The sequence below is a fragment of the Dermacentor albipictus genome, chromosome 7 (assembly GCF_038994185.2).
Source record: "Dermacentor albipictus isolate Rhodes 1998 colony chromosome 7, USDA_Dalb.pri_finalv2, whole genome shotgun sequence".
Taxonomy (NCBI): Eukaryota; Metazoa; Arthropoda; class Arachnida; order Ixodida; family Ixodidae; genus Dermacentor; species Dermacentor albipictus.
This window is the reverse complement of record NC_091827.1, coordinates 135,286,883-135,311,695: the sequence shown is the minus strand read 5'-3', so window position 1 is coordinate 135,311,695 and position 24,813 is coordinate 135,286,883. Positions and strand designations below refer to the sequence as shown.

Here is a 24,813-nt window from a genome sequence, read left to right as displayed (position 1 = left end):
TCCTAGATGCAATCACTCCGGCGTTGACAAACATTTATAACCTTTTGTCTGATGGTACTTTTCCAAAATGCCTCCAAGTTGCTAAAGTTATAGTGTTACAGAAGGGCGGCGATAAAAACGATTTAACTAACTATAGACCGATATCCGTCTTGCCAATTTTTTCAAAACCTCTGGAAAAATTAATTCACAGTCGCATTACATCCTTTACAACTAAGCATAAATTAATAACAAACATGCAATGTGGATTTACGAGAGGTCAATCTACTGAAAGTGCCCTTCTAACACAAAAGAAAATTATACTAGATTCTTTTGAACGTCAGGTGTGTACATTGGGTATTTTTGTCGACTACTCAAAGGTGTTCGACTGCATTATTCATGCTACCCTACTACAAAAATTTAATTATTATGGTTTCCGAGGTGTTTTTTTGAAGTTAATAAAATCGTATCTCCAACACCACATGCAACACGTAGTTATAAACAGTTACGTGTCCTATCTGAAACCACTTATCGCAGGAGTACCACAGGACAGCATTTTGGGCCCCTTGTTTTTTTTTTTGTATCTATATTAATGATCTAGTGACTATTGACAAAGACCTAAAATTTATTGCATATGCAGACTCTTGTAACCGAAAAAAATGCTGAAGATCTCATAATTAAAGCCAACGAGGTGCTGTCAAAATTATCATCTTGGAGTATCGCGAACTCGCTAACAATAAATGTTAATAAAACAAAGGCTGTGCTTTTTAGGCCGAAAAATCGAAATATTGAGACTAGTACCATTTTACAGCTTAACAACTCTATTTTACCTATTGTTCCTTCTATTAAGTGTCTTAGAGTTATATTTGAGCAACATTTGTCGTGGAATGCCCACGTGGAAATGGTAATTGGTAAGCTCTCTCGAGTGACTGGAATACTATGCAAATTGCGTTTTTTTCTTCCAGAAAGTATTAAACTTATTTGTACAAATCACTGTTATTACCCCATATAAACTATTGCCATCTTGTCTGGGGCACTACAACGCTGTCTAAAATCAATGTACTGCATAGAATACAGAAAAAGGCTGTACGTTGTATACTTGATGTACCTTACTTAACACATACTAGTCCTCTATTTGAAAAGCTCAATTTGCTGTCAATGCCTAACATTTATAAAAATATGTTACTACAAAATTATATGACCAGTATTAAAAGAAACAACGACACCCTAAAACGTATTTCCAACTTTATAGCACAACATAAGGCGGTCAGTACAAGGAGTTTTGAAATATGGGATCTACCAAGGCCTAGAACAAATTATACTAATCAAATGTTACATTTTCGACTACCCTATCATTTAAACAAGGCAAACATAAAGTAATGCTTATTTCTGTGCTAGGATAAACATATATCTAGATGCGAATATGTACATAGACGTATGAATCTTTTTTGAACAGGCTCAATTCTTGTATAATAATTTTTTTTTATTTTGCGAATCGAATACTTCTGTATATGTTACTGTATTAAATAATTTTATATATTGTGTCGTAATATCGATGTACATAGTGCTGCATTTGTTTTGTTATCTCTTGTGTACTTCTGATATATTTCATGAATAGCTGTTCTTTTGTACTTTTTTATGTTTTGTTATACTTGCTCATAGTTATCACGATTAATGTTTCATAGTTATTAGTGTGGAAATCCTATTTTTCCAATTACTATTGTATTTAACCGTGCTAATCCTTTGTTGCATTTGTTGCTGCCTGTAAAACGGGGCATGGACCACATCAAGCCTTGCTGGCTTTTTGTCCATGGTCCTCAGCATCAGTTGTATGTTGAAATAAACTTGATTTGGTTTGATAAATACGGTGTACCTGTATGGAAAACATTTTAGGGTGCCAACAAATCATCAACCCCTTCAGTTCTTAAACAAAGCAAGGTTGACTAATTCCAGAGTGATGATATGGAGCCTTATGCTTCAAGAATATAGCTTCCATGTAGAATACATCAAGGAAAGAAAATGTTGGAGCAGATTTTATGAGTAGAACTTCACAGTACATGACGTGACAAGTGTTATACCAATTTACTCCAGCAGTGTTGTGGTACAGGAGTGTTCGCCAATGACTTTTTGTGTGCAATAGTGAACTCGATGATGTGTACAGTCTAGTGAATAAGTGAAGTGAAGTGAAGTGAAGTGACGTGTGGGCAAGGTACCCAGTGGTGTAAATGAAAAAATCGTGGAAGACATCAACTGTTAATGTTGGACCGACATATGAACACAGTGGAAAGATCCAATACAAGTAAAAAGAAGCAGTTTTTCACAGGGAAAAACTCTTGAAGGTGGGCATATGTCATGAACCAATAAAGAAAGAAGAAGAAGAAGAAGAAAGAGCAGAAGACAGAGGACAATAAAGCACAAGGAGTCGTCGGAAAAAATTTTAAAAGTGAAGTTAGAAAATAAGAGCGTGCGAATAAAAAGCATACAATCTATGAAAGAAGAAGTGCAAAAGTGCCCACGGAGCTAGGTGGCCAATGGGAAAACGAGACACGTAGTCGAAGAGAGCAGCCCAGCTAAGCTCTGGAATGACGAGGGGCAGAAGGAGCTGGAGACCGTACAGGGCAGGTGGAGCGCAGAGACGGTGGCAACCAAGTGGAAACTGCTCTTCAGCTGCCATGGCTGTGACTCGCTAGCTGAGCGGGCGCTCCACCGAAGACCGCACAGCTACAGGCTGATGAAGCCGTTTCCCGGACTACCTGCAGCTACGATCCGCAGGCTAAGAGGAGTCGACCGGGCGATCCAGGTGCCTCGGTCGCCCCACTGCCCCGACTCCCTGCCCCAGACAGCTGTTGGCCAAATGGTGGACGCAGCAACGTCGAGTCCACGACGCATTGGCGGGCGCAACAACGTGTCGTCGGTAGCAGCAACGACTAGATGCAGCTACGTCGACAGACTTGATGTAAATATTTTGAACTTCATAACATGTTGTGTGTAGGAACTTTAGACAACATGCTCAATTAACTCACTTTGTGGATAGTTTGTCGTGTGTTAGGTTTTCTAGCTATTACGTTTGTAACACGTGCTTTCTTGATATATGTATTTTTCTTTTGCTCACGCCCCACAAAGGCTTTTACTAACTTCAATGTTCCTTGTGTCGTGTTTACCGCTATGAGACTTTGACAACGTTCACCCGTTGCAAAGTCCAGCTGTTGTGTGTGCGACCTTGACTTTGCAACGCTGTCAGTTTAACCCTCTGACGGTCGATGACGTCTGTACGTTTAAAAAGCGCGCCAATTTTCTAACTTTTTCTTTTCTGTCATGTGCTGCCACTATGTGGGGATAGAGAGAATTTCTTTCGCGCGCCTATCTCTCTCGGTTTTCGTTGCATGGTTTGTTTTAGCGCTAGTTTGCTCCCGTGCGTCTATATACCACCGCTCACGCATTGGCACGCGCGCGGGTGGGCCGCCATTTGGATTTTCTTTCGCGCCGCTTTCGGCTTTTTGCGCTTGCGAAACTGATGACTATCTCATTCCTAATCACTCATAGGGTGACCGCTTGTTTCTCGCTTGTTTAGTGCTCACAGGGGTGCGCGTAGGAAGGATGCCACCGTGCATGCGTTTCTGTTTTTTTTTCTTTTTTAAGATTGGCGAAAACTAATTGCCCTAGCTGGTTGGGGATAAGATGAAGATTAGCGGAAGTTTGTCCCACGCGTTGCTTTTTTTGATGGGCACACAACACAACCAAACAATTTGCTTGAGTGCGCGCACCTACGCAGTTCAATTACGCTATGGACGTACATATTAGTGTAAGAGCAGGAAAATTTGAGGCTTGCGAAATATTCTCGTGTGCGGATTTTCAAAACCTTGAACTATGTGCATAAAAATGCATAAAATGTTTAATTCTGATAAGTTTATTTTCTTTTTTATTGCTGTTATTCATGAATGAAGACTACATATATACCAACCAACACAAGAGATTTTTTTCATTTTACGGTCACCCTAGAAAAATTACGGTAAATTTTTTCTAAATAAATCCCCAAGAAGAATCAGAATCTGCAATAAAAAAATCGACCCTGGGCGGTCGCATATGGTGAAAAAAATCAACCCTTCAAAGGGTTAAACCATGTTTCTCAAATTCATCAGTTTGGAACGTCCACGTGCATGCTTTCGCCATTCCTACCACGCATACCAACTTTTGCTACATTGCTACGTATGCTCACGGTAGTTGCTGGCCGATCGCCTGTGAACCCCGCTTTACGCGCACAGCTGTCAGTTCAGCCTGTGTGCATGGTCTCACGCCAGATGTCCATGTATTTGTTTATGGGTACAAACGTATATCAAGGGCCAGCTTCTCGTAATGGCATGTTGCCCGACACCCAGCCCAGCTAGGCCTAACCAATGTCGTCTTGTCTGGAGTCGGTGGCCAAAATTAGAGTTTGGGCACAGTCAACCAAGTGCCTCGCAGTGGTTGTAACGACATCACCAATCCTGATGGTATGCTTCGTTTCCCTGACGCACATGGCTGCTAGGTGTCTGCATGCTTTGCATGCGCATTGCCTATGAAAAATTCTGTTTTGGTCCTTCCTATATGTTTCCTTGAAGAAGTCAAGTCCATTTGTCGAAACGTTGGCTCTTGCTTTCACCTTATTCTCATTTTGCTCATCGTCTTTATATATCAAGGGGGGACATGGGTCTTAGAGACTGACAAACTTTTTTGAAAATGTTATTTTTGGGTTCTACAGTGTCTGATGCATTATCTCAGAGTATTTCACGCATGCTGGACCAATATTTTGGTCGTAATGGCATTTTATATCACGTTGGTGAGCTGTGTTTTTCCTGATGAACACACAAAAGAGGGCTTTTTTCTGGGACGTGCAGTTGCCGTTCTTAGCTTCCGATTGCAGCCATCTTGGTCTTGTTTGAGAGAGCCACTTCTCGTTTAGTTTTTGCACCATCACTACTCTGTGTGCTACAACACCTATGAACAACAACAGCTACAAGAAGCTACAACAACTTCTTCATAGCTACAACAGTTATGAAAAAAAAAATCCAGCGAAAATGTAGTCCCCATGAGTAATTCCATTTGTCAACTGAGACACGTGACCGCAACAACGCCATGCCATTAGCGGATTTTCACTGTTGTCTGCTCGAGCGTGCGAAACTCGGCACAAAACGATGTCAAATTTGGTTTGCCACAGGCCATAAGTTCAGTGAGCAGAAGAAGAAACGCGGGGTGTTAAACTTTCGAAAGTGCGCAGTAGCTTTGGAAGATGCCGGCGCTACCTGTGCCAAGTGCTGCTGCAGTCTCCCAATAACTGCAGAATAGGCGTAGCAGATGAAAGCGGTTCCGGCAGCAGCCAGTGTTCATGCGGCAAGAAAATATAAAATGCTCTTGTAGTTTGTGTTCAACAAGGAATAGCATTACTGATTACATGTAGTAAAAGAGGGGGCTGGCTGACACCTCACCCCTTTCAGATGACTCCTAGTACATGCCAGAAACGAAGTAAAGGCTCACTGCTGTCACCAAAAAAACACTTGGTGGGCAGTTCTGAAGGCTCTTGCCTCATCCAGGTCATCATCAGTGAGGGCACGCAGCTGCGTGGCATGCTTCTCGATGCGGGACTGGTACTTGATGGGGTTAGCCAGGGCGTCCGCCAGCTCCGACAGGCCATCAGGCACGTAGTCCTTGACGGTGACGTGCACAAACAGCGTCTGCAGCAGCAACGGCTGCCCCGACTCGTTGCGCAGGGAGATGTGTCGGTAGCCCGGACGTAGCCCCACCACGGGCAGGATGCGGTGCCCCAGCAGCTTCCCGCTGTCATCGCACACCTGCAAACAGGCATCCGGCAGTGGTTCCACATCCTTAGCTCTCATTTCATGTCTACTTACTCTTAATGCCATACAGTAATATAAAAGGTGACGAGGATAACTGTAGGCTAAAGAAAGCACCATCGATTACTGAAATTTAAATGATAAGTGCAGACAAAGCTGGCCAGTATTGAAGATGCCTGCATCTTGTATTGCAGATACATGTACACTATGTTAAGCTACTCTTTGGATATCTTTTATTATGATACAGTCACCAAGATGCATCCGTATCCCTATGCTCAGTACATAGATCAAAGTATTGTCTACTTTAAGGTGCAAGATAAACATATAGCAGAATTCAACAAGATGCCCAGGGTCACTGAATACTAGCAAGTCATGGCAACTGATGCTTATTTGAGAGACGAGAATTTTATTTCAACTCCCATTCCTAAGCACACCAAACACAGATAAATATCAGCGATAAAAGCCATGATGCCACTTAGGGACTTTCCCACTATAATGAACGGCAAGAGTCAAGCCACTAACTTTTTTGAAAACAGGATAATACGTGGCGCTAGTATGGCGACACCTGAAGGGGGAATCCTTGTTTTGCTTGCCGCTGCTTGATTTATGTGAAAGGGAGGATAAATGACTGGGTTAGCCATTTGTTCCACTTAACATTTTTGTTCTCTCAGTAAGAAAACGTTCCAATAAAGCATATATCTCACTATTTTCTTTCTCTGCTTTTATTTGCATTCATTTATATTCTATATTCCAAATGTTATTTTACATTTGCAACAATAAATATAATAATTCTATTTATTAATTATCATCACAAGGGCGATAGCAGGGTTTCAAAGCAGGGAATGTCCATGAAAGTTGGTGCCGTCCACACAAACAAAAAAGGGTCTGCGCAGAGTCTCACGAGTCCCGGGCCCAATTGTGACTCCCAGTTGTCATGTGACGCAGGATGGACACACAGAGCTCGCTTCCGTGTGTGCTCACATTTACACGTGCACTAGTCTTATTCAACTGCATATGGTGCAAGAGCTACATGGGACTGCCGTGAGAGTGTTGCAATGTGCAGGAATGTAGTGCCCTTAAACAAGGTGTGGCCCTTAGCCAGATCTCAGGCGGCTTAAATGAGACATGTATGATTTCTGTGGCAGTGGAGGTCCCCTTACCTAGAACCATAAGCACATAATTAGTAGGCGCCAAGAAGCTCAGTGGTGCTGTTATCACCGAACTTCATCAAAACGGAAGCCGAAAATTGCTTGAAATCTGTTTGTTCACTTCCTGCCATTGCTGCCCACGTGCTCTGATGGCCTCCTTTTAGCGGTACAGCCTTGCTTTTAAGGCCAACACCGTTATAAGAGAGGATAAACCATGGGCATTGGCAAACGAGTGCACATTATGGGGCTACATTAATGCGGTACATGGCAAATAAGCGTTCTGCACAGCTTCTTTGCTTCAAACATGAAATTGCTAACCGAGTGCACATATAACTGCAAAACTATATGATCACTAACTCCATGTGTGTCACGCATCTGTGCACGTGACACTGTGTTTGGGCAGAATAAAAAAATTATGCCTTCGTGGACTTCAGTGAACACCGATAATGGATTGTGTGTAATAAACACCAGGTGCTGCATGAGGAGTCAGCAGATACTTCCAATTATGTGACAGTACCCCCCTTCCCCTACAGAAACACACACACATCTGTGTGCGTGCATGTGCATTCCTTGTCCCATACACGTTCGGTCATCTTTATCCAACCTGAGGCCCTTTTATAAAGTAAATTACTGAAGGTTAAAGCACTTGTTAGAGAAACATGCGCGAATAAAATATTGATTATTGCTATTTGAAATACCTTGCTCTGAACAGCACGTTCAAGCCTCGGTCGAGCCTGATAAGTGGTCGGATCGGGTAGGTGAAAGTTTTGTAGGAGGGCTCAGGCTGGGCCTGAGTTTCAATACGAGTGTATGATGTGTGCCAAATGCAAGGACCAGCAAACAATTAGACTGGTGTGCAGGCCGAGAAAGTAGTGCTCACGTAAGCAAACCTCTGTTTGGCATAATCAGACAATAAAACCCTGGGGGCATGCTGCCACATCACCCATTGTCACGAACATGCCCTTTCTAATGCAGACTGTGCAGGCTCTTCCAGTGTGGAACAAGACAGCCGAATTCTTCTTCGGTGTTATTTGGCCCTTCTCTGGATTTCAGCTCAATGAGTGAGCCTGCCTACATCATCCCATTACCAGTGTAACCAAAATCGAATTTAATCCAGCACCAGCGTGCTTATAAACAAAATTGAAGAAGGTCGGGCCATAATAGTGTAGTTATGAGCACCAGCACATGCGGTGCAGATCGAGTCGAGAGCAATGCATCGATGCGGCTTACATCATCCGAGTTTTGCGTGTGCTGCATCGCGCAATCCCGTAAATCTTAGATGCCATGGCTCACTGTGCTTAGTGCCCACAAATTAAAAACAAAAGTGTGAAAACATACGGATATCCATTCTGAGCAAAAAGAAAACTGAAAAGCCACAGTTAAAGGCAGGGCATTGATGGCGATAGCAGAGAGACAACTACACAAAGTAAGATTCCTGGTTCTATCAGTGTCACGCGCACTCAGGCAAACTTTATTAGATCTCACTCGATGACCACGAACTCGCTTACACAACACGAGCGAATGCTTCGCAACACGTCTCGTGAACATCAGATTACGCTACCACCAACACTAGATGCGTGGGAATCCAATAGGCACCGAGGCACCAACTATTTCCACTCTATCTTTGCACTTGCCACAGATTGCCTCCAAGATGTGGTGTTTGGCCCAGCTGCAAGGAAGAGATGCATGAGTGGTGGGGGAGAGGGGCAGACAAGCAGGCATTCCTCCTCCCTCTCCTACCTCCTGCCCCGGAACCGTGCTGCATAATGTTACCATGCGTTCACTCCCTCCCCATCCCTCTTACGCAGAAGAAATCGTCAGCTCTTGCATTCCTCCAAGAGCTGTGAGCTGTCGCATGTCCTGCGGCCTCCGCAAGTTGTTTACAAATGCTAAAAATGGTGCAGTGGTGTTTCCTGTCTACCGTGTCCTGGTGTGTGTGCTTTGACGGCGTTCTTGCCGCTTAAACTTTTCATGCAGGAGGACACTTGAAATTACTTCTGCCTCGCCGACATTTTTATATTCTTTTTTTATAGATTTGCTAACCATACAGGCTCCAAGTACACGCTTGAAATGGCCAAAAACTTTGTTGAATCGAAAGTGTGTCACGAAATTACTTCATCATCATCATCAGCAGCAGCCTGGTTATGGCCACTGCAGGGCAAAGGCCTCTCTCATACTTCTCCGACTACCACGGTCATGTACTAATTGTGGCCATGTTTTGTCACTGCAAACTTCTTAATCTAATTTGTCACGAATTGTGTCACGAATTGTGTGTCATGAAACTACTTCATTAAATCACAAAAAAAATTATTTTCAATAGAACCAAGATCAATAGAACAAATACCTAAAGAAGTATAATACGGATAGAATTAAACATGCTCTCAGGAATGGAGGAAGCCTAAAAGCAGTGAAGAAGAAACTAGGAATAGGCAAGAATCAGATGCATGCTTTAATAGACAAAGCCGGCAATATCCTTACTAATATGGATGAGATAGTTTCAGTGGCTGAGGAGTTCTATAGAGATGTATACAGTACCAGTGGCACCCACGACGATAATGGAAAAGAGAAAAGTCTAGAGGAATTTGAAAATTCCACAAGTAACGCCGGAAGAAGTAAAGATAGCCTTGGGAGCTATACAAGGAGGAAGGCAGCTGGGGAGGATCAGGTAACAGCACATTTGTTGAAGGGTGGTGGGCAGATTGTTCCAGAAAAACTGGCCATCCTGTATATGCAATGCCTCATGACCTCGAGCGTACCAGAATCTTGGAAGAACGCCATTATATTATTAATCCATAAGAAAGGAGTTGCCAAAGACTTGAAAAATAATAGACCGATCAGCTTACTGTCCATTGCCTAGAAAGTATTTACTAAGGTAATCGCAAATAGAATCAGGAACACCTTACACTTCTGTCAACCAAAGGACCAGGCAGGATTTCATAAAGGCTACTCAACAATACACCATATTCACATTATCAATCAGGTGATAGAGAAATGTGCAGAATATAATCAATCCTTATATATAGCTTTCATTGATTTCGAGAAAGCGTTTCATTCAGTTGAAACAGCAGCAGTCATGCAGGCATTACGGAATCAGGGTGTAGAAGAGCCGTATGAAAAATTACTGAAAGATATCTATAGCGGCTCTACAGCCACTGTAGTCCTCCATAAAAAAAAGCAACAAAATCCCAACAAAGAAAGGCGTCGGGCAGGGAGATACGATATCTCCAATGCTATTCACTGCGTGTTTACAAGAGATATTCACAGACCTGGATTGGGAAGAATAGGAGATAAGAGTTATTGGAGAATACCTTAGTAACGCAATTTGCTGATGATATTGCCTTGCTTAGTAACTCAGGGGACCAATTGCAATGCATGCTCACTGACCTGGAGAGGCAAAGCAGAATGGTGGGTCTGAAAATTAATCCGCAGAAAACTAAAGTAACGTTTAACAGTCTGAGAAGAGAACAGCAGTTTACGATAGGTAGTGAGGCACTGGAAGTGGTAATGGAATATATCTACTTAGGACAGGTAGTGACCGCGGATCCGGATCATGAGACTGAAAATAAACAGACGAATAAGGATGGGCTGGGGCGCATTTGGCAGGCATTCTCAGATCATGAACAGCAGGTTGTCATTATCCCTCAAGAGAAAAGTGTATAACAGCTGTGTCTTACCAGTACTCACGTACGGGACAGAAACCTGGAGGCTTACGAAAAGGGTTCTACTTGAATTGAGGACAACGCAACAAGCTATGGAAAGAAGAATGATGGGTGTAACGTTAAGGGATAAGAAAAGAGCAGATTGGGTCAGGGAACGAATACGAGTTAATGACATCTTAGTTGAAATCAAGAAAAAGAAAAGGGCATGGGCAGCACATGTAATGAGGAGGGAAGATAACCAATGGTCATTAAGGCTTACGGACTGTATTCCAAGGGAAGGGAAGCGTAGCAGAGGGCGGCAGAAAGTTAGGTGGGAGGATGAGATTAAGAAGTTTGCAGGGACAACATGGCCACAATTAGTACATGACTGCGGTAGTCAGAGAAGTATGGGACAGGCCTTTGGCCTGCAGTGGGCGTAACCAAGCTGATGATGATGATGAACCTCTAGAAATGAAAATAGTTTGTTACATTGCAAATTTCGTTAAATCGAGGTTCATTATGTCAAGGTTTGACTGTACTGAAATACGTCAGGTAAAGAAACCACACCTAGCCCAGTTTTGCAAGCGATCAGGCAGCCAAGTTGTAAATGCGAGGTCAATGCAGGCACTCACCGAAATGCGCAGCACAGCCAAGTCTGGGAGAACTACTTTCTTGAAGACAAAAGGTTCTTCATCGTAGACAGGGTTGATGCCATTCGCTGGCACTGTGCGTGTACGGAAGCGCCGCCGTACTGTGTCAGCTGGAAGGCCGAACATGTCCACTTCCACGTACGTGCCCACATGCTTGTCAGTTAGAAACTGTCCAGAGATGATCTGCACAAGCAATTCCCAAGATGTAACCAGGAAAAATAAGGAGGAACCCACCACAGGACTTGTATAAGTCCATTAAGAAGTGATCATGATTATGAGGTAAGGATGCAGCTGGGGTACCCAAAGTATGCACACTAATATAAAGTGACATGGCGTAGCCAATAGATTATTCTGAATTGGTGCGGATTACCCAAAACGTTTAATTACTACCACAGCCAAAATGCAAAATGGTGACCATCAATCAGGGGCGGGAGGGAGCTTCAACACACGGAGACAGACACAGGGTTCGGTTCCATAGAAGATAATGAAAATTGATTATTGAGAACTTTCTCTTGAGGAGTGGCTTCACGGCCATGTGCACTGAAATGCCATAAAGCCTCACTATAAGACAAAACTTGCACTGCCGTGAGGCCACACCTCAAGGCAAAATTTGCATAGAACTTGCACTCTACCTTTATGGATATATTTTTCGAATTGTCAGTGCAAGTTATACCTACAAGAATATAGCACACACTCACTTGCCAAATTAGGTGGCACAGCTTGCACTGCATTTAAAATCTGGATCACTGGATATGTGGCACTGCTGCCACCATATTAAAACTGTCAGCTTTCGCATATCAGGTGATATGCCTCACTTTATAGTATTCCAATAAATATGGTAGCTAAGTGGTTATTTGAATAAAACGGATTTAGAGAGGCCTCTTTTAGTATAGAGCCGAATAAATTGTGTGGCACAGAGTCTTATCTTCCCTCCATCAGCACGAGACTACATGTGCCAGAAGGAGCTGAGGTTCCAATTTGAAACAGAACAGCACGATTTTCACGGGGACAAGCAAGGAGAAACAACACGGATGAGGTTTACGAGGTTCCAAGCCCCAGAGCACTTCGCGCACTGCTTGCAGTGTGCGAGGGAAAGCATGCGATCGTGCACCAAGAGGAATGGTTGCTTGATGATTGCTGTCCTCCCATGTACGCTGTATGTTGGGGACGACCTCATCAAATGTGCATGGTAGTAGGTCAAGTGCTTGCTAGGAGAGAGAAACGGGCAGGTGAGCATGTGGCAACATGCTCACCTGCCCGTTTCACTTGCATGTGATTAAGCGTGAGTTGGAAGCTCCATCCTGCTTCTTCTAAGAAGGATGGGAAAGGAAGGCACGTGCCATTCGGCTTCAGCTCAGCTTCCCTCGTGTCGTTCTTTATCCTTTTCTCAAACCTTTGCCTTTGGCTCAGGTTTGTCCACAAAGGAGTCTAAGGGAGTGAGAAATATTGTTCAAAATAACAGCTGCACGGCTTTTGGAGGTCGAATTTGCAGCCATTTTTCTCTATTCAAGTATGTGGGATTACGCCAGAACCAACAAAACAGTTCAACATATCCGCTAATTTGAATTAAGAGATTTCACTGAATTACAAAATGTTAACTGTATGCATTCAAGCATAAAATTGTAGCAAAATTATGATACATTCATGTCTGCAGGCATAGTATTGGCCGAAAAGATGAGAACTCGGTGCTTGCGACTGAACTGTCTATCTGTTAGCAAAGCTCCTATTATGCTTTTAATAGGCAATACTTCATAACGTATGATGTAATGACAAAACATTGCCAACATTATGAATATGCTAGTATGCACACATTGTTTTTTAATGGTGAAAATGAATGCTGATTATTCAAAAACTTTCTAAAATTTGATTTGCTTCTGGAACTATTTGATTCATAATCGATTGGGTCGCTAAAATTAATATTTGCACGCCCCTATTGACTACATCTTGTTGTTAACTGAACAGGGTTATACAGTAGAATCTCGTTACAACGAACTTCACAGGACCACCGAACTTAATTCGTTCATTTGAATTATCGTAGTACTGAAAAACCAATATTTTTATGTCAGTAATGTAACACAACAAGGAAAATTGCATACCTTGCGCATGCTCGTTCATAAATAATAAACGAGAATGCTGGGCACAGTTAAACTACAATTTATTGCTTGAAAAAGTCTGTAATCTTCTTCTGGCGAGTAGACAGCAAGCGCTGCAGCACCAATACCTCCACATCCTCAGCCTTTGTCTCAACGTCATCGGGGACATCTTTACAGCGCCCGAGGAATGACCGCGCCTTTTCTGGAAAAAGTGAAACATCTGAGCTGGAATCCTCTTTGTGTGTTAATCTGGTGTCAGCATCGTCTTCGTCACTACTGCAATCTTCTTGCTCACGCACTTTATTCACGATGTCTTCGTTGGTGAGCTAGGCGGATATAGCCACTGCGCTGTTTCTGTCAATGTAATCATCGAAGGTCACTGCAGTGTTGACAGGGAGCTTCTCGGTAAGCTAATTCCACAGTTCTGGGTTGAGCTCCTCTGTGTCCTCGCAGTCTTGTGGCAAAGGTGAAGCCTTTAAAAAGCCTGCCTTTTGCCAGCAGTTGCTCATCAATCTTGCCTTCACGTTCCACAACGACCCTGTAAGCATTTCTGCAGCTTGACAGGTGTTTACCTGTGTGGGCAGCTTCAGTCGAATACTGATCAGGAGGCGCTGCACAAGACGCTTCCGAAATTCGGCCTTCACACATCTGACGATGCCCTGGTCCAAAGGTTGGAGCAAAGAAGTACAATTCAGGGGCATAAATTCAAGTTGCACATTGCTCAATCGCACGTTCACGATTTGCGCCGAGCAATTGTCAACGATCAGGAAAATTTTTCTGTCTTCTTTTTTTCATTGTGTCGTCGAGCTGCAGCAGCTACTGAGTGAACAATTCTTGCATCATGCACGCTTTTTTGTTGGCTCGGTAGTCGCAAGACAACGAGACAATGTTTTTCAAGCAGCACAGATTATCAGACTTGCCAACAACTAGCGGCTTGAGTTTTTCCATGCCCGTGGAGTTGCAGCAGAACAAAACCAATACGCTGTACCCGTTGAAGCGGGTTCCCCTGTGCATGGCTGCTGCTGCTGCTGCTGCTGCGGATGATGATGATAGGTGTAAGCCTCAGGGATTCGGTACCGAAACTTCAATGGAACTTGGACATAATGAAGCATCTTGGTGATTACGGGATTAGATTACTTATGTTATTCTGAAATATTCAGTAATCTGAAATTCGTAGTACTGAAAGGTTTTTACATTGAAAATATAGGCACTTTGGCGGGGAACCCGTCTAAGGGCTGCACCCCCAATTTGGCAGCCGAAAACTTGAAAAAAAGAATTATATCAGAAAAGCAATTGCGATCGGTGCCCTGACACTGCACGCGAGCATCGGCGAATTCAGGCACGATGCAAACTTGTGCTTGCCCTCTACTAGATGGCGAGCTGCGCGTTGACTTTCGATGCTATGGCACATTCGAGGATCAAGAGTGTGCAGTAGTTGCCAGCTGCGGCGGCACCATTTTGACCAAAAGGTTCGGTCGCATGTAAGGGCCATTGTTAAATGTCCCTTACACATTAATATTGATATTATTATTACATTAATATTAATATTATTATTAAAATTGTTAAAAAAACTAAGTGCGGCCCTTAGAAGAGTCTGTATGGTAAGCGAGGCTCGTAGGTTCAGTTACTATTTCAACGTGGCAGCAGCAGTGCCACATTTCAGCCAATCCAAATTTTAGATGCCAGCAGAAATTGCAGCAGCAACGGGTGGGACTGCCCAAAGTAGTTCTGGAGCAATTTGTGGAGCAAGTAAAATTGCATTTTGGAGCAGTTTGGAGCAGACAAAAATGCATTTTGGCACAATTTGGAGGCGACTAAATGCCATGTTGGAGCAATTTGGGGCAGATAAAATGTCATTTTGAAGCATTTTGAACATGGCCAATCCGAATTTTGGTGGAATAATGGAATATGAAATATGACAGCACAACCAGTCGGAGTTTCGGCACTTCAAAACCATGACAAAACACAGAATAAACCAACACAAGCGCTGTACTGCATCTGTCTTAAGCAATGTCCTAGGCTGAATTTTTAAGTAGATTACCCAGACACTGAAATTCTATAGTGCATGCAAATTTTGGTAATAGTGACTGTAGATAATTAATTAGTGGTAGCAATCACAAAAAAGATGCATTCCACAACAGAGAGTCTGAATTTCGAAAAGCAGCCCTAGACATGTTTTATAAATAAATTTCGATAAATGTCTCAACAGTGTGGGTGAAGTGCCTGGAAATGCGCTTCACCAATATACCATGTGGAGAAGCCAGAGTTATGAACTACTGTGGTTTACACTGAAAGCCATTTCTACATAATAGAGCAGGGCGATTCCAAAGCACCTAAGCCTTAACTTTCTGGAGTATAATGTAAAACTATTCCACTCTTATTTTATTGTGATAGCAATTAAATGGACATTCCAGGTGCATTTGTGGTGTCGTCGTCGCCGTGATATTCTGTATAAAGCCCAAGGGTGATAACATTATCGCCGCATGCCGTATATGTGAGTGAAAGCATGCAAGGGTGAGCCAACGATGGCAGTTGAACCTTGCGTATGCAGAAAAAGAGAGTGGGGAGGAAGCGCACCTATGCACCGGGAGGGAGGGAGGGGTATGCGAATGGTGTGGCAGTGCGGGTCTTTTCTTGACCGCGAGGGTTGCAATGTGGGCTTGTTGGTAACGCATTCGTCTTGAAAGCGATCTGCGATGGGAACAAAGTCTGGCAATAGTGTTGTCTGGGCTGCGTTCTCGTCGCTTATTTTACATAAAAGCGAAGCAGCGCGAAGGTCAATTCGCTCACTGCTGCTGCCACACTTTCTCGCTCGAGCATTTTGAATGCGAGTGTGCGGTCATCCAGTGAGACGTGTTCATGTTTGATTGTGTGCACGTGACACCACAATGCTTATTAATTTAGTTAGTAAGTGAGTGCTTACTAAATTGTATGGCTGATAAGATTACTATCCTTACCTCGTATACCTGCCTACTAATTCACTATCACAATCGATGCTTCACCTTTTGGGTTAGCTGCGACTTTTTATTCCAAATCCACCATCAGCCCTTCGTGAGAGGTCAAAATGGCTCAGGCCTCGCCCATACGGGCATAAGAACAGATTGGAATATTACGTTATAGCGGCCCTGGTGACAGAAATGCGTGCCCATTGAATCCGCTGCAGTGCACGCCTCCATAATATCTAGTTCGCTTGCAGCGTCCTTAGGCTACGTTTCACTGTTCTGTGCCTCAGCTAGGGAGCACTGCACCACTCAAGCCACTGAACCGTATTGTCATGTGGTGGTGACGTTCAAGAACACAGTAGCAATACTGTGAAAGACAGAACTAACTTTTATTGGGCGAACCTGTGCCCACAAAAACAGGCTACACTTATAGCACAACGATAGCGGTGAACACGGTCGGCGATCGTTGAAAATCTGATCAGCGGGTCAAGCACGTCGGCTTTTATAGACCAGTCGTCGAATGTTCCAGAGAAACCGCTGGGACCCGCGTGTCTTCCACAAAGTTCTACACTATTCGCGTCGCACATACATGCAATCAGATTACACAAGTTGCGGTGAAAGACAGTGGACCGAACAAACAATAACATTCCAGAAACTTTTCTTACATGCAGGCGCATCCTGCACTGGGTGATAACATTTGTTAGGTGGCGAGAAGTGGTCGCCTGATAAAGATAAAGAAGTACACGTGTCATTACCCCCCTCTTTCAAAGCATCGTCCCGATGCTGCAAATATAAGAGAGTGAAACACAAAAGCACACTTATTAAACAAAAGTAACAAAACAACGAAAAGAAACAAAGTCCAAAGGTCAGTTACGCGACGTCCTAAAGTTCATTAACGCTGGTCCATTCATTAACAATGTCATTAATGCAGTTCATTACCGACGTTAAGCAGTTCATTAACGACGTCCCAAAGTTCATTAAGGCTTGAGTCGCACAACGTAGATTATTTCAGGTCGTGAGCGGCGCCGCTGTGATAGTGAAATGCCGTCTAGCACGACCTCATAGTCACGTGCGCCAATACGTTGGATGATCCTGTACGGTGTGAAATAGCTACACAAAAGCTTCTCGCTCAGTCCACGTCAGCATACAGGGGTCCAAACCCAAACATGGTCACCGGGTTGGTACTCAACGAAGCGTCGTCAGAGGTTGTAGTATCGGCAATCGGTACGCGGCTGGTTCTTGATTCGTAGGTAGGCAAGTTGTCGGGCTTCTTCGGTGCGCTGGAGAAAGGTTGCGACGTCAAGATTCTCTTCGTCGATGATGTGCGGCAGCATGGCGTCGAGCGTCGGCGTCGGTTTCCTGCCGTAAACCGGCTTAAACGCCGTGATCTGTGTTGTTTCTTGCACCATCGTGTTGTAAGCAAAGGTTACGTACAGCAGGACCGCGTCCCACGTCTTGTGCTCGATGTCGACGTACATTGCCAGCATGTCGGCAAAGGTCTCGTTCAGGCGCTCCGTGAGGACATTCATCTGCGGGTGGTAGGCAGTTGTCCTCCTGTGGCTTGTATGGCTGTACTGCAGAACGGCTTAGGTGAGCTCTGCAGTAACTGCTGTTCCTCTGTCGGTGATGAGCACTTCTGGGGCACCATGTCGCAGCAGAATGTTCTCGACAAAAAATTTCGCCACTTCGGCTGCGCTGCCTTTCGGCAGAGCTTTAGTTTCAGTGAAGCGGGTGAGATAGTCCGTTGCCACGACGATCCACTTATTTCTGGATGGTGACGCCGGAAACATTCCCAACAAATCGATCCCGATCTGCTGAAATGGTCAGCAAGGAGGTCTGATCAGCTGTAGTAATTCTGCTGGCCTTGTCGGTGGTGCCTTCGGTCGCTGACAGTCTCGGCGTATCTTGACGTAACGGGTGACGTCGGCGATCAGATGCGGCCAGTAATACCTTTCCTGTATCCTCGACAGCGTTCGGGAAAATCCGAGGTGCCCAGCGGTTGGATCGTCATGTAGGGCATACAGTACTTTTGGGCGCAGCGCTGACGGAACAACAAGGAGGTAGCTGGCGCGGACTGGTGAGAACTTCTTCTTTACGAGCAGATTGTTTTGTAATGTGAACGAAGATAATCCGCGCTTAAATGCTCTAGGTACTACATCGGTGTTCCCTTCAAAATACTTGACGAGGCCTTTTAGCTTCGGGTCTGCTCAATGCTGTTTAGTGAAGTCTTCCGCGCTTATTATGCCAAGGAAGGCATCATCATCCTCGTCATCTTGCGGTGGTGGGTCGATGGGGGCGTGTGATAGGCAGTCGGCGTCTGAGTGTTTTCGTCCGGACTTGTAGATTACCGTGAAGTCATATTCTTGCAGTCTGAGGGTCCACCTACAACACAACGCGTGATGGTCGGTGACGACTTTGAATGGCCTGCCATATAGGTAAGGGTGGAAATTTGCTGTAGCCCAAATGATGGCTAGGCATTCCTTTTCAGCCGTGGAATAATTGCCTTCCGCTTTTGACAGCGACCAGCTAAGCATAAGATATCACCCATTCATGTCTGTCTTTCTTCTGGACTAGGACGGAACTAGAGGCCTAGGCTACTGGCGCCAGTGTGGATTTCCGTATCGGCATTTTCATCAAAATGTGCAAGTACTGGCGGTGACTGCATGCATCGTTTTAGTTCTTGAAATGCGTCGGCCTGTAGCGTTTGCCATTTGAACTCGACATCAGATTTGATTAGATGCGTTAGCGGCACAGCGATGCGTGAAAAGTCCTTGACAAAGCGCCTGTAGTAGGCCCACATGCCAAGGAATTTACGCACTGCCTCCGCACCAAATCTGGGGCGTACTCCGGATTTGCTGATGACGTGGCCTAGGAACAGAAGCTCATCGTAAGCGAAGCGGCATTTTTCTGGCTTCAGAGTGAGCCCTGATGATTTCATGGCATCTAGTACTGTCGCAAGCCGCCTAAGGTGATCGTCGAAATTTCCGGCGAAGACGACGACGACATCCAAGTAAGCAACACAGGTCTGGTACTTCAATCCTTCTAACACCGTGTCCATGACGTGCTGGAACGTCACAGGCACCGAGCACAGTACGAATGGCATGACCTTCAACACGTAGAGGCCGTCTGGCATGATGAAGGCAGTCTTTTCGCGATCTCTCTCGTAGACTTCTATTTGCCAGTAGCCAGACTTGAGGTCCATTGACGAGAAGTATTTAGCGTTGCAGAGCCAATCCAATGCGTTGTCTACCCGTGGAAGGAGGTATACATCTTTCGTCATGATCTTAATCAGTCGACGATAATCAACGCAAAAAACTAGGGTTCCGTCCTTTCTCTTCACCTGGACAACAGGACATGCCCACGGGCCTTTCAACGGCTGGATGATGTCGTCGCGGAGCATTTCGTCGATTTTTTGCCTAATAGCTTCACGTTCTCGCGTTGAAACTCGGTAATGGCTATGGCGGAGTCGTTGAGCGCACTCTTCGGTTATTATACAATGCTTTGCAACTGGTGTTTGTCGAATCTCCAATGAAGTCAAAAAGCAGTCCTTGTATCGTCGGAGAAGACTTCTGAGCTTTTGCTGCTTGCTCATGGGGAGACATGGGTTTACATCGAAGTCTGGTTCAGGGACTATGGTTGGAGGGGTAGACGCGGCAGAATCTGAGAGGACAAAGACATTGCTCGTTTCCACAATTTCCTCGATGTACGCGATTGTCATGCCCTTGCTGATGTGCTTGAACTCTTGCTTGAAGTTTGTTAGCATCCCTTCCGTTTTCCCTCTGTGGAGTCAAGCGATCCCTCTTGCGACGCAAATTTCACGGTCTAGCAGTAGACGTTGGTCACCCTTGATGACGCCTTCTAGGTCAGCATGTGTTTTGGTGCCGACGGAAATGACAATGCTGGAGCGGGGTGGGATGCTGACTTGACTTTCGAGCACGCTTAAGGCATGGTGACTACGACAGCTCTCAGGCAGTATCGCTTGTTATCGACTTTGACTTCAGGTCGATGACTGCACCATGTTGGTTTAGGAAGTCCATGCCGAGAATGACGTCACGTGAACATTGTTGGAGGATAACGAAGGTGGCAGCGTAAGTCCGGTCATGAACGGCAATTCTTGCCGTGCAGATTCCAGTTGGCGTAATCAGGTGTCCTCTAGCTGTCCGAATTTGAGGTCCTTCCCATGCAGTCTTAACCTCCTTCAACTGGGCAGTGATGTGTCCACTCATGACGGAGTATCGGCCCCTGTGTCGACTAAGGCAGTGACTGCGTGGCCGTCGAGAAACACGTCGAGGTCGGTGGTTCTTTGTCTTGCATTACAGTTAGGTCATGGCGTCGGATCATGACTTTGTGGCGTTGACCTGTGGCTGGTATGGGACGTCAGGTCGTCTTCCGGGGTAGTATTCTTTGTTTCACACTTCGTCAGGACGGCGGCGTGTCGTTATATCATCGAGGTGGTTTCTTCGGTGTCTTCGTCGGCTGCGGAGGATCTTCATCAGTTCGAGACAGCAACCGCACCTCTATCGGTTGCTGCTTTTAGTTTTCTGGATAAGGGCTCGCTGACGGGCCCCAGGCTGAGCCAGTGTATGGACGGCACTGCAGCGAAAGGTAGCGGCCTGATGACGGTGAATGGGACGGTCATCAAGAGTTGCACTGAGTGGCAGCCAGGTATTCGGCGAAGTCACGTGGGCGCTCCCCAAGCTGTGGACGCGGCGCGTTGACGGCGAACCCTCTCAGCCCCAAGTCGCAGTATGGGCATCGGCAGTACACATGGCCGGCTTCTCCGCAGTGACAACAGAGCGGGTAGTGGTCGGGGGCTCGCCAAATGTCCATCTTCCTCGCGTAGTTGCACTGGGTGACGGGTGGGTGTGCTGGCAGTGGTAGCGGCGGACGAAGGAACTGCGGCGTTACAGGGCCCTGGCGCGATCGCGGAGGGGGACCTTGATGGCGTGCGACGGTGGCATAGGTCATCGCTTCTGGCTGGGGCTGCGGCAATTGAGGTTGCACCTCAGGAACCTCAAGCGATCGCTGAATCTCATCTTTCACGATATCGGCAATCGAGGCCACTTGAGGCTGCGATGAAGGCAGGACCTTGCACACTTCTTCACCCACAATGGCCCTGATGGTCTCTAGAAGGTCGTCGGAACCCAGTCCTTGGATGGCGTACTGCAGCGTGAGGCCCTGGCGGTAATATTGCCGGGTGCGCATCTCCAGAGTTTTCTCGATCGTTGATGCCTCTGCAGAAAACTCAGCTACAGTCTTCAGTGGGTTACGAATAAGTCCAGCGAAAAGTTCTTGCTTGACGCCCCGCATCAGGAAGCAGACTTTTTTTTTCCTCTGACATTTCCGGGTCGGCATGCCGGAAAAGACGGGCCATCTCCTCCGTGAAGATCGCGATCGTCTCATTTGGCAGCTGCGCTCTGGTTTCTAGTAGAGCTTGGGCTCGCTCTTTTCGCACCACACTTGTAAACGTTTGCATGCAGCCGCTTCGGAACAGGTCCCACGTCATTAAGGTGGCTTCTCGATTCTCGAACCACGTCCTGGCAGCACCTTCCAATGCGAAGAAGACATGTCGCAGTTTGTCGTCGCTGTTCCAGTTATTAAATGCAGCGACCCTATCATACGTCTCGAGCCAGGTTTCCATGTCCTCGAATGTTGAACCGCGGAACGTCAGAGGCTCGCTGGGCTGCTGCAGCACGATGGGGGACTCTGGGGCTGCCAGTGGGGTTGCCTTGGCCACAACATTCTTGGTCTTCTCAGGTAGAAGTTCGTGCTCCGGGGGCAGCTGTTGAGGACGGCGGCTTGCTCGATGGTCAGGGACTACGTTGGTGTTCTCTTTACACTCCGGGCTTGGATCACGGCTTGTCGAGGGCGTCCGGTACATGAACGAAAAGCACCTCCACCAGATGTCACGCGGTGGTGACGTTCAAGAACACAGTAGCAATACTGTGAAAGACAGAACTAACTTTTATTGGGCAAACCTGTGCCCACAAAAACAGGCTACACTTATAGCACAACGATAGCGGCGAACACGGTTGGCGATCGTCGAAAATCTGATCAGCGGGTCAAGCGCATCGGCTTTTATAGATCTGGGCCACTATTTTGTAGCGATGCCTTATGCTTTATTCTATGCTATTCTTATCATCCACCACACACAGCTGCCTGATCCCGTTGATAATGTGGGCAGACCGTTGCTCTGACCACTGGCCAAGCGCGAAACGCCAGAAAAAGCATAGAATCGGAAAAGGCATCGCTACAAAATACCGGCCCAGTCGTCGAATGTTCTAAAGAAACCATTGGGACCCGCATGTCTTCCAGAAAGTTCTACACTATTTGCGTCGCGCATACAAACAATCAGATTACACAAGTTGAGGTGAAAAACAGTGGACGGAACCATCGATAACATTCTAGAAACTTCTTTTACATGCAGGCGTGTCCTGTGCTATGTGATAACATTTGTTAGGCGGTGAGAAGTGGTCGCCTGATAAAGATAAAGAAGTACACGTGTCAGTATTGTCACGTAGTAGTGATGGTGAAGAAGGCAGGAAAACTGTGATTAATAAAACTAGCATTTTATTGGGCGAACTTGTGCCCTCAAACGCAGGCTACATTTAAAGAACAACAATAGTGGCAAACACAGTCGGCGATTGGCGAAAATTTGATGAGCGGGTTAAACAAGTCGGCTTTTACATGTCAGTCATCGAAGGTTCCAGAGAAATGGCTGGGATGCGGCAACTCTTCCAGAAAGTTCCACATCATTCGCGTCGCACGATGAAATCAGATTACACAAGGTTCAGTGACAACAGACAGAAGATAGAACCATAGATAACTTGCGAGAAACTTATGATACATGCAAGCGCATCCTGCACTGTGTGATAACATTTGTTAGGTGGTGAAATGCGGTACATCATCTGATGAAGATAAACAAGTACATGTGTCCATACCCCCTCTTAAAGCATCATCCCCATTCTACAAACATAAGAGAGCAAAACACAAAAGGACGCTTATTAATCAAAAGTAAGAAAACGATGAAAAGAAACGAATTCCAAAGTAACAGTCCAAAAAAAAAAGTTCAAAGGTCAGCTACGCCAAGTCCCAGAGTTCATTAGCGCTGGTAGAATGGCTTAAGGCGCACAACGTGGACATTTCAAGGCCGTGAGCGTTGCTGCTGTGATAGAGAAATGCCGTCTGGTACGACCTCATAGTCGAGTGCGCCAATGCGTAGGATTATCTTGTAAGGTCCGAAATAGCGGTGTAAAAGCTTCTTGGTAAGTCCTCACCGGCATGTTGGGGTGCAAGCCCAAATGCGGTCGCCAGGCTGGTACCCGATGTAGAGTCGTTGAAAATTGTAGTGTCGGCTGTCAGTCCTCTGCTGGTTCTTGATCCGTAGGTGGGCGAGCTGTCGGACTTCTTCAGCACGCTGGAGATATGTGGCGACATCAAGATTCTCTTCGCCGGTGACGTGAGGCAGCATGGCATCGAAAGTCTCGTCTGGTTCCGCCCGTAAACCAGCCTAAACGGCGTGGTCTGTGTTGTTTCTTGCACCGCCGTGTTATAAGAAAAGGTTACGTACGGCAAGAGCGCATCCCATGTCTTGTGCTCGACGTCGAAGTACATGGCTAGCATGTCAGCAAGGGTCTTAGTCAGTTTGAGGTTAAGGAGTTGGTCTTGTTGTCCTTGTGTGGCCCAGCTTAGGAGACTACAGAAAAGCACAGGACGATTTCATACGCTGCTGTATAGGCCAATAACCGGAAACGAAGGACGTACGTAGGTTCCGTGAAGAGGGGACGCGGGAAACGCCCATGCGTGGAAAGAAATCGGATTAGTGGCTGCGCCGTACAAGAGGCAAGAGATCTGCACCCTCACTCGCAACAAAAGGGTAGACAGTTCGAGCTGAAAGGAGCGTTCCGGGAGACGGGCGTGAAGATAAAAGGTAGGGGGTGCTTGAGGCCACTGCCCCAGTTAATGCCAATGCGCGACCCACATGTCTCTTTGACCAGCTCGGTCACAGAAATTGCACGACGCGACTCTGCCCAGCCGGTTCAATTGAGTATCAATGTTTGGCATCTGTGTGTGCCTTCAGAGAATGCCTGTGAAAACGACAGTAGCTTTACCACCACTTAGCCGGATACGACCGATGGATGCTTTTGTGCACGATCGCCATTGCGTCCCTATTATGGTGTTTGGATTTCAAGCAAACCGGCCCACAGCTGCACAGGGGACAGAATTTCCTCAGTACTGGCAGGGCAGCCTACTGTAAGGCAGACATACAGTCAATAAGCCGTGGTTTGATGGAAACATTCTCACAGCTTGCGTGGCGGCCGCTTGCAGGAGAAAAGGGGAGGACATCAAGGCAAATCATCACCATCAGCCTGGCTACGCCTACTGCAGGGCAAAGGCCTCTCCCATACTTCTCCAACCACCTCAGTCATGTGCTAATTGTGGCCATGTTGTCCCTGCAAACTTCGTAATCTCATCTGCCCACCTAACTTTCTGCTGCCCCCTGCTACTCTTCCCTTTCCTTGGAATAAAGTCCGTAAA

General features: G+C 45.8%; 1 protein-coding gene across 3 annotated transcripts in view; it reads right to left on the bottom strand.

The window, feature by feature from the left end:
- LOC135911545 (1-phosphatidylinositol 4,5-bisphosphate phosphodiesterase classes I and II-like) overlaps positions 1–24,813 on the bottom strand; it is a 590,731-nt gene that overhangs the window by 246,703 nt on the left and 319,215 nt on the right. For all 3 annotated transcript variants that reach the window (XM_065443866.2, XM_065443867.2, XM_065443868.2), the window contains 2 exons: positions 11,223–11,423; positions 5,535–5,801 (listed from right to left, as the gene is read on the bottom strand). In XM_065443866.2, the coding sequence (XP_065299938.1) occupies positions 5,535–5,801; positions 11,223–11,423 (468 nt within the window). The remainder of the gene's footprint in view (positions 1–5,534; positions 5,802–11,222; positions 11,424–24,813) is intronic.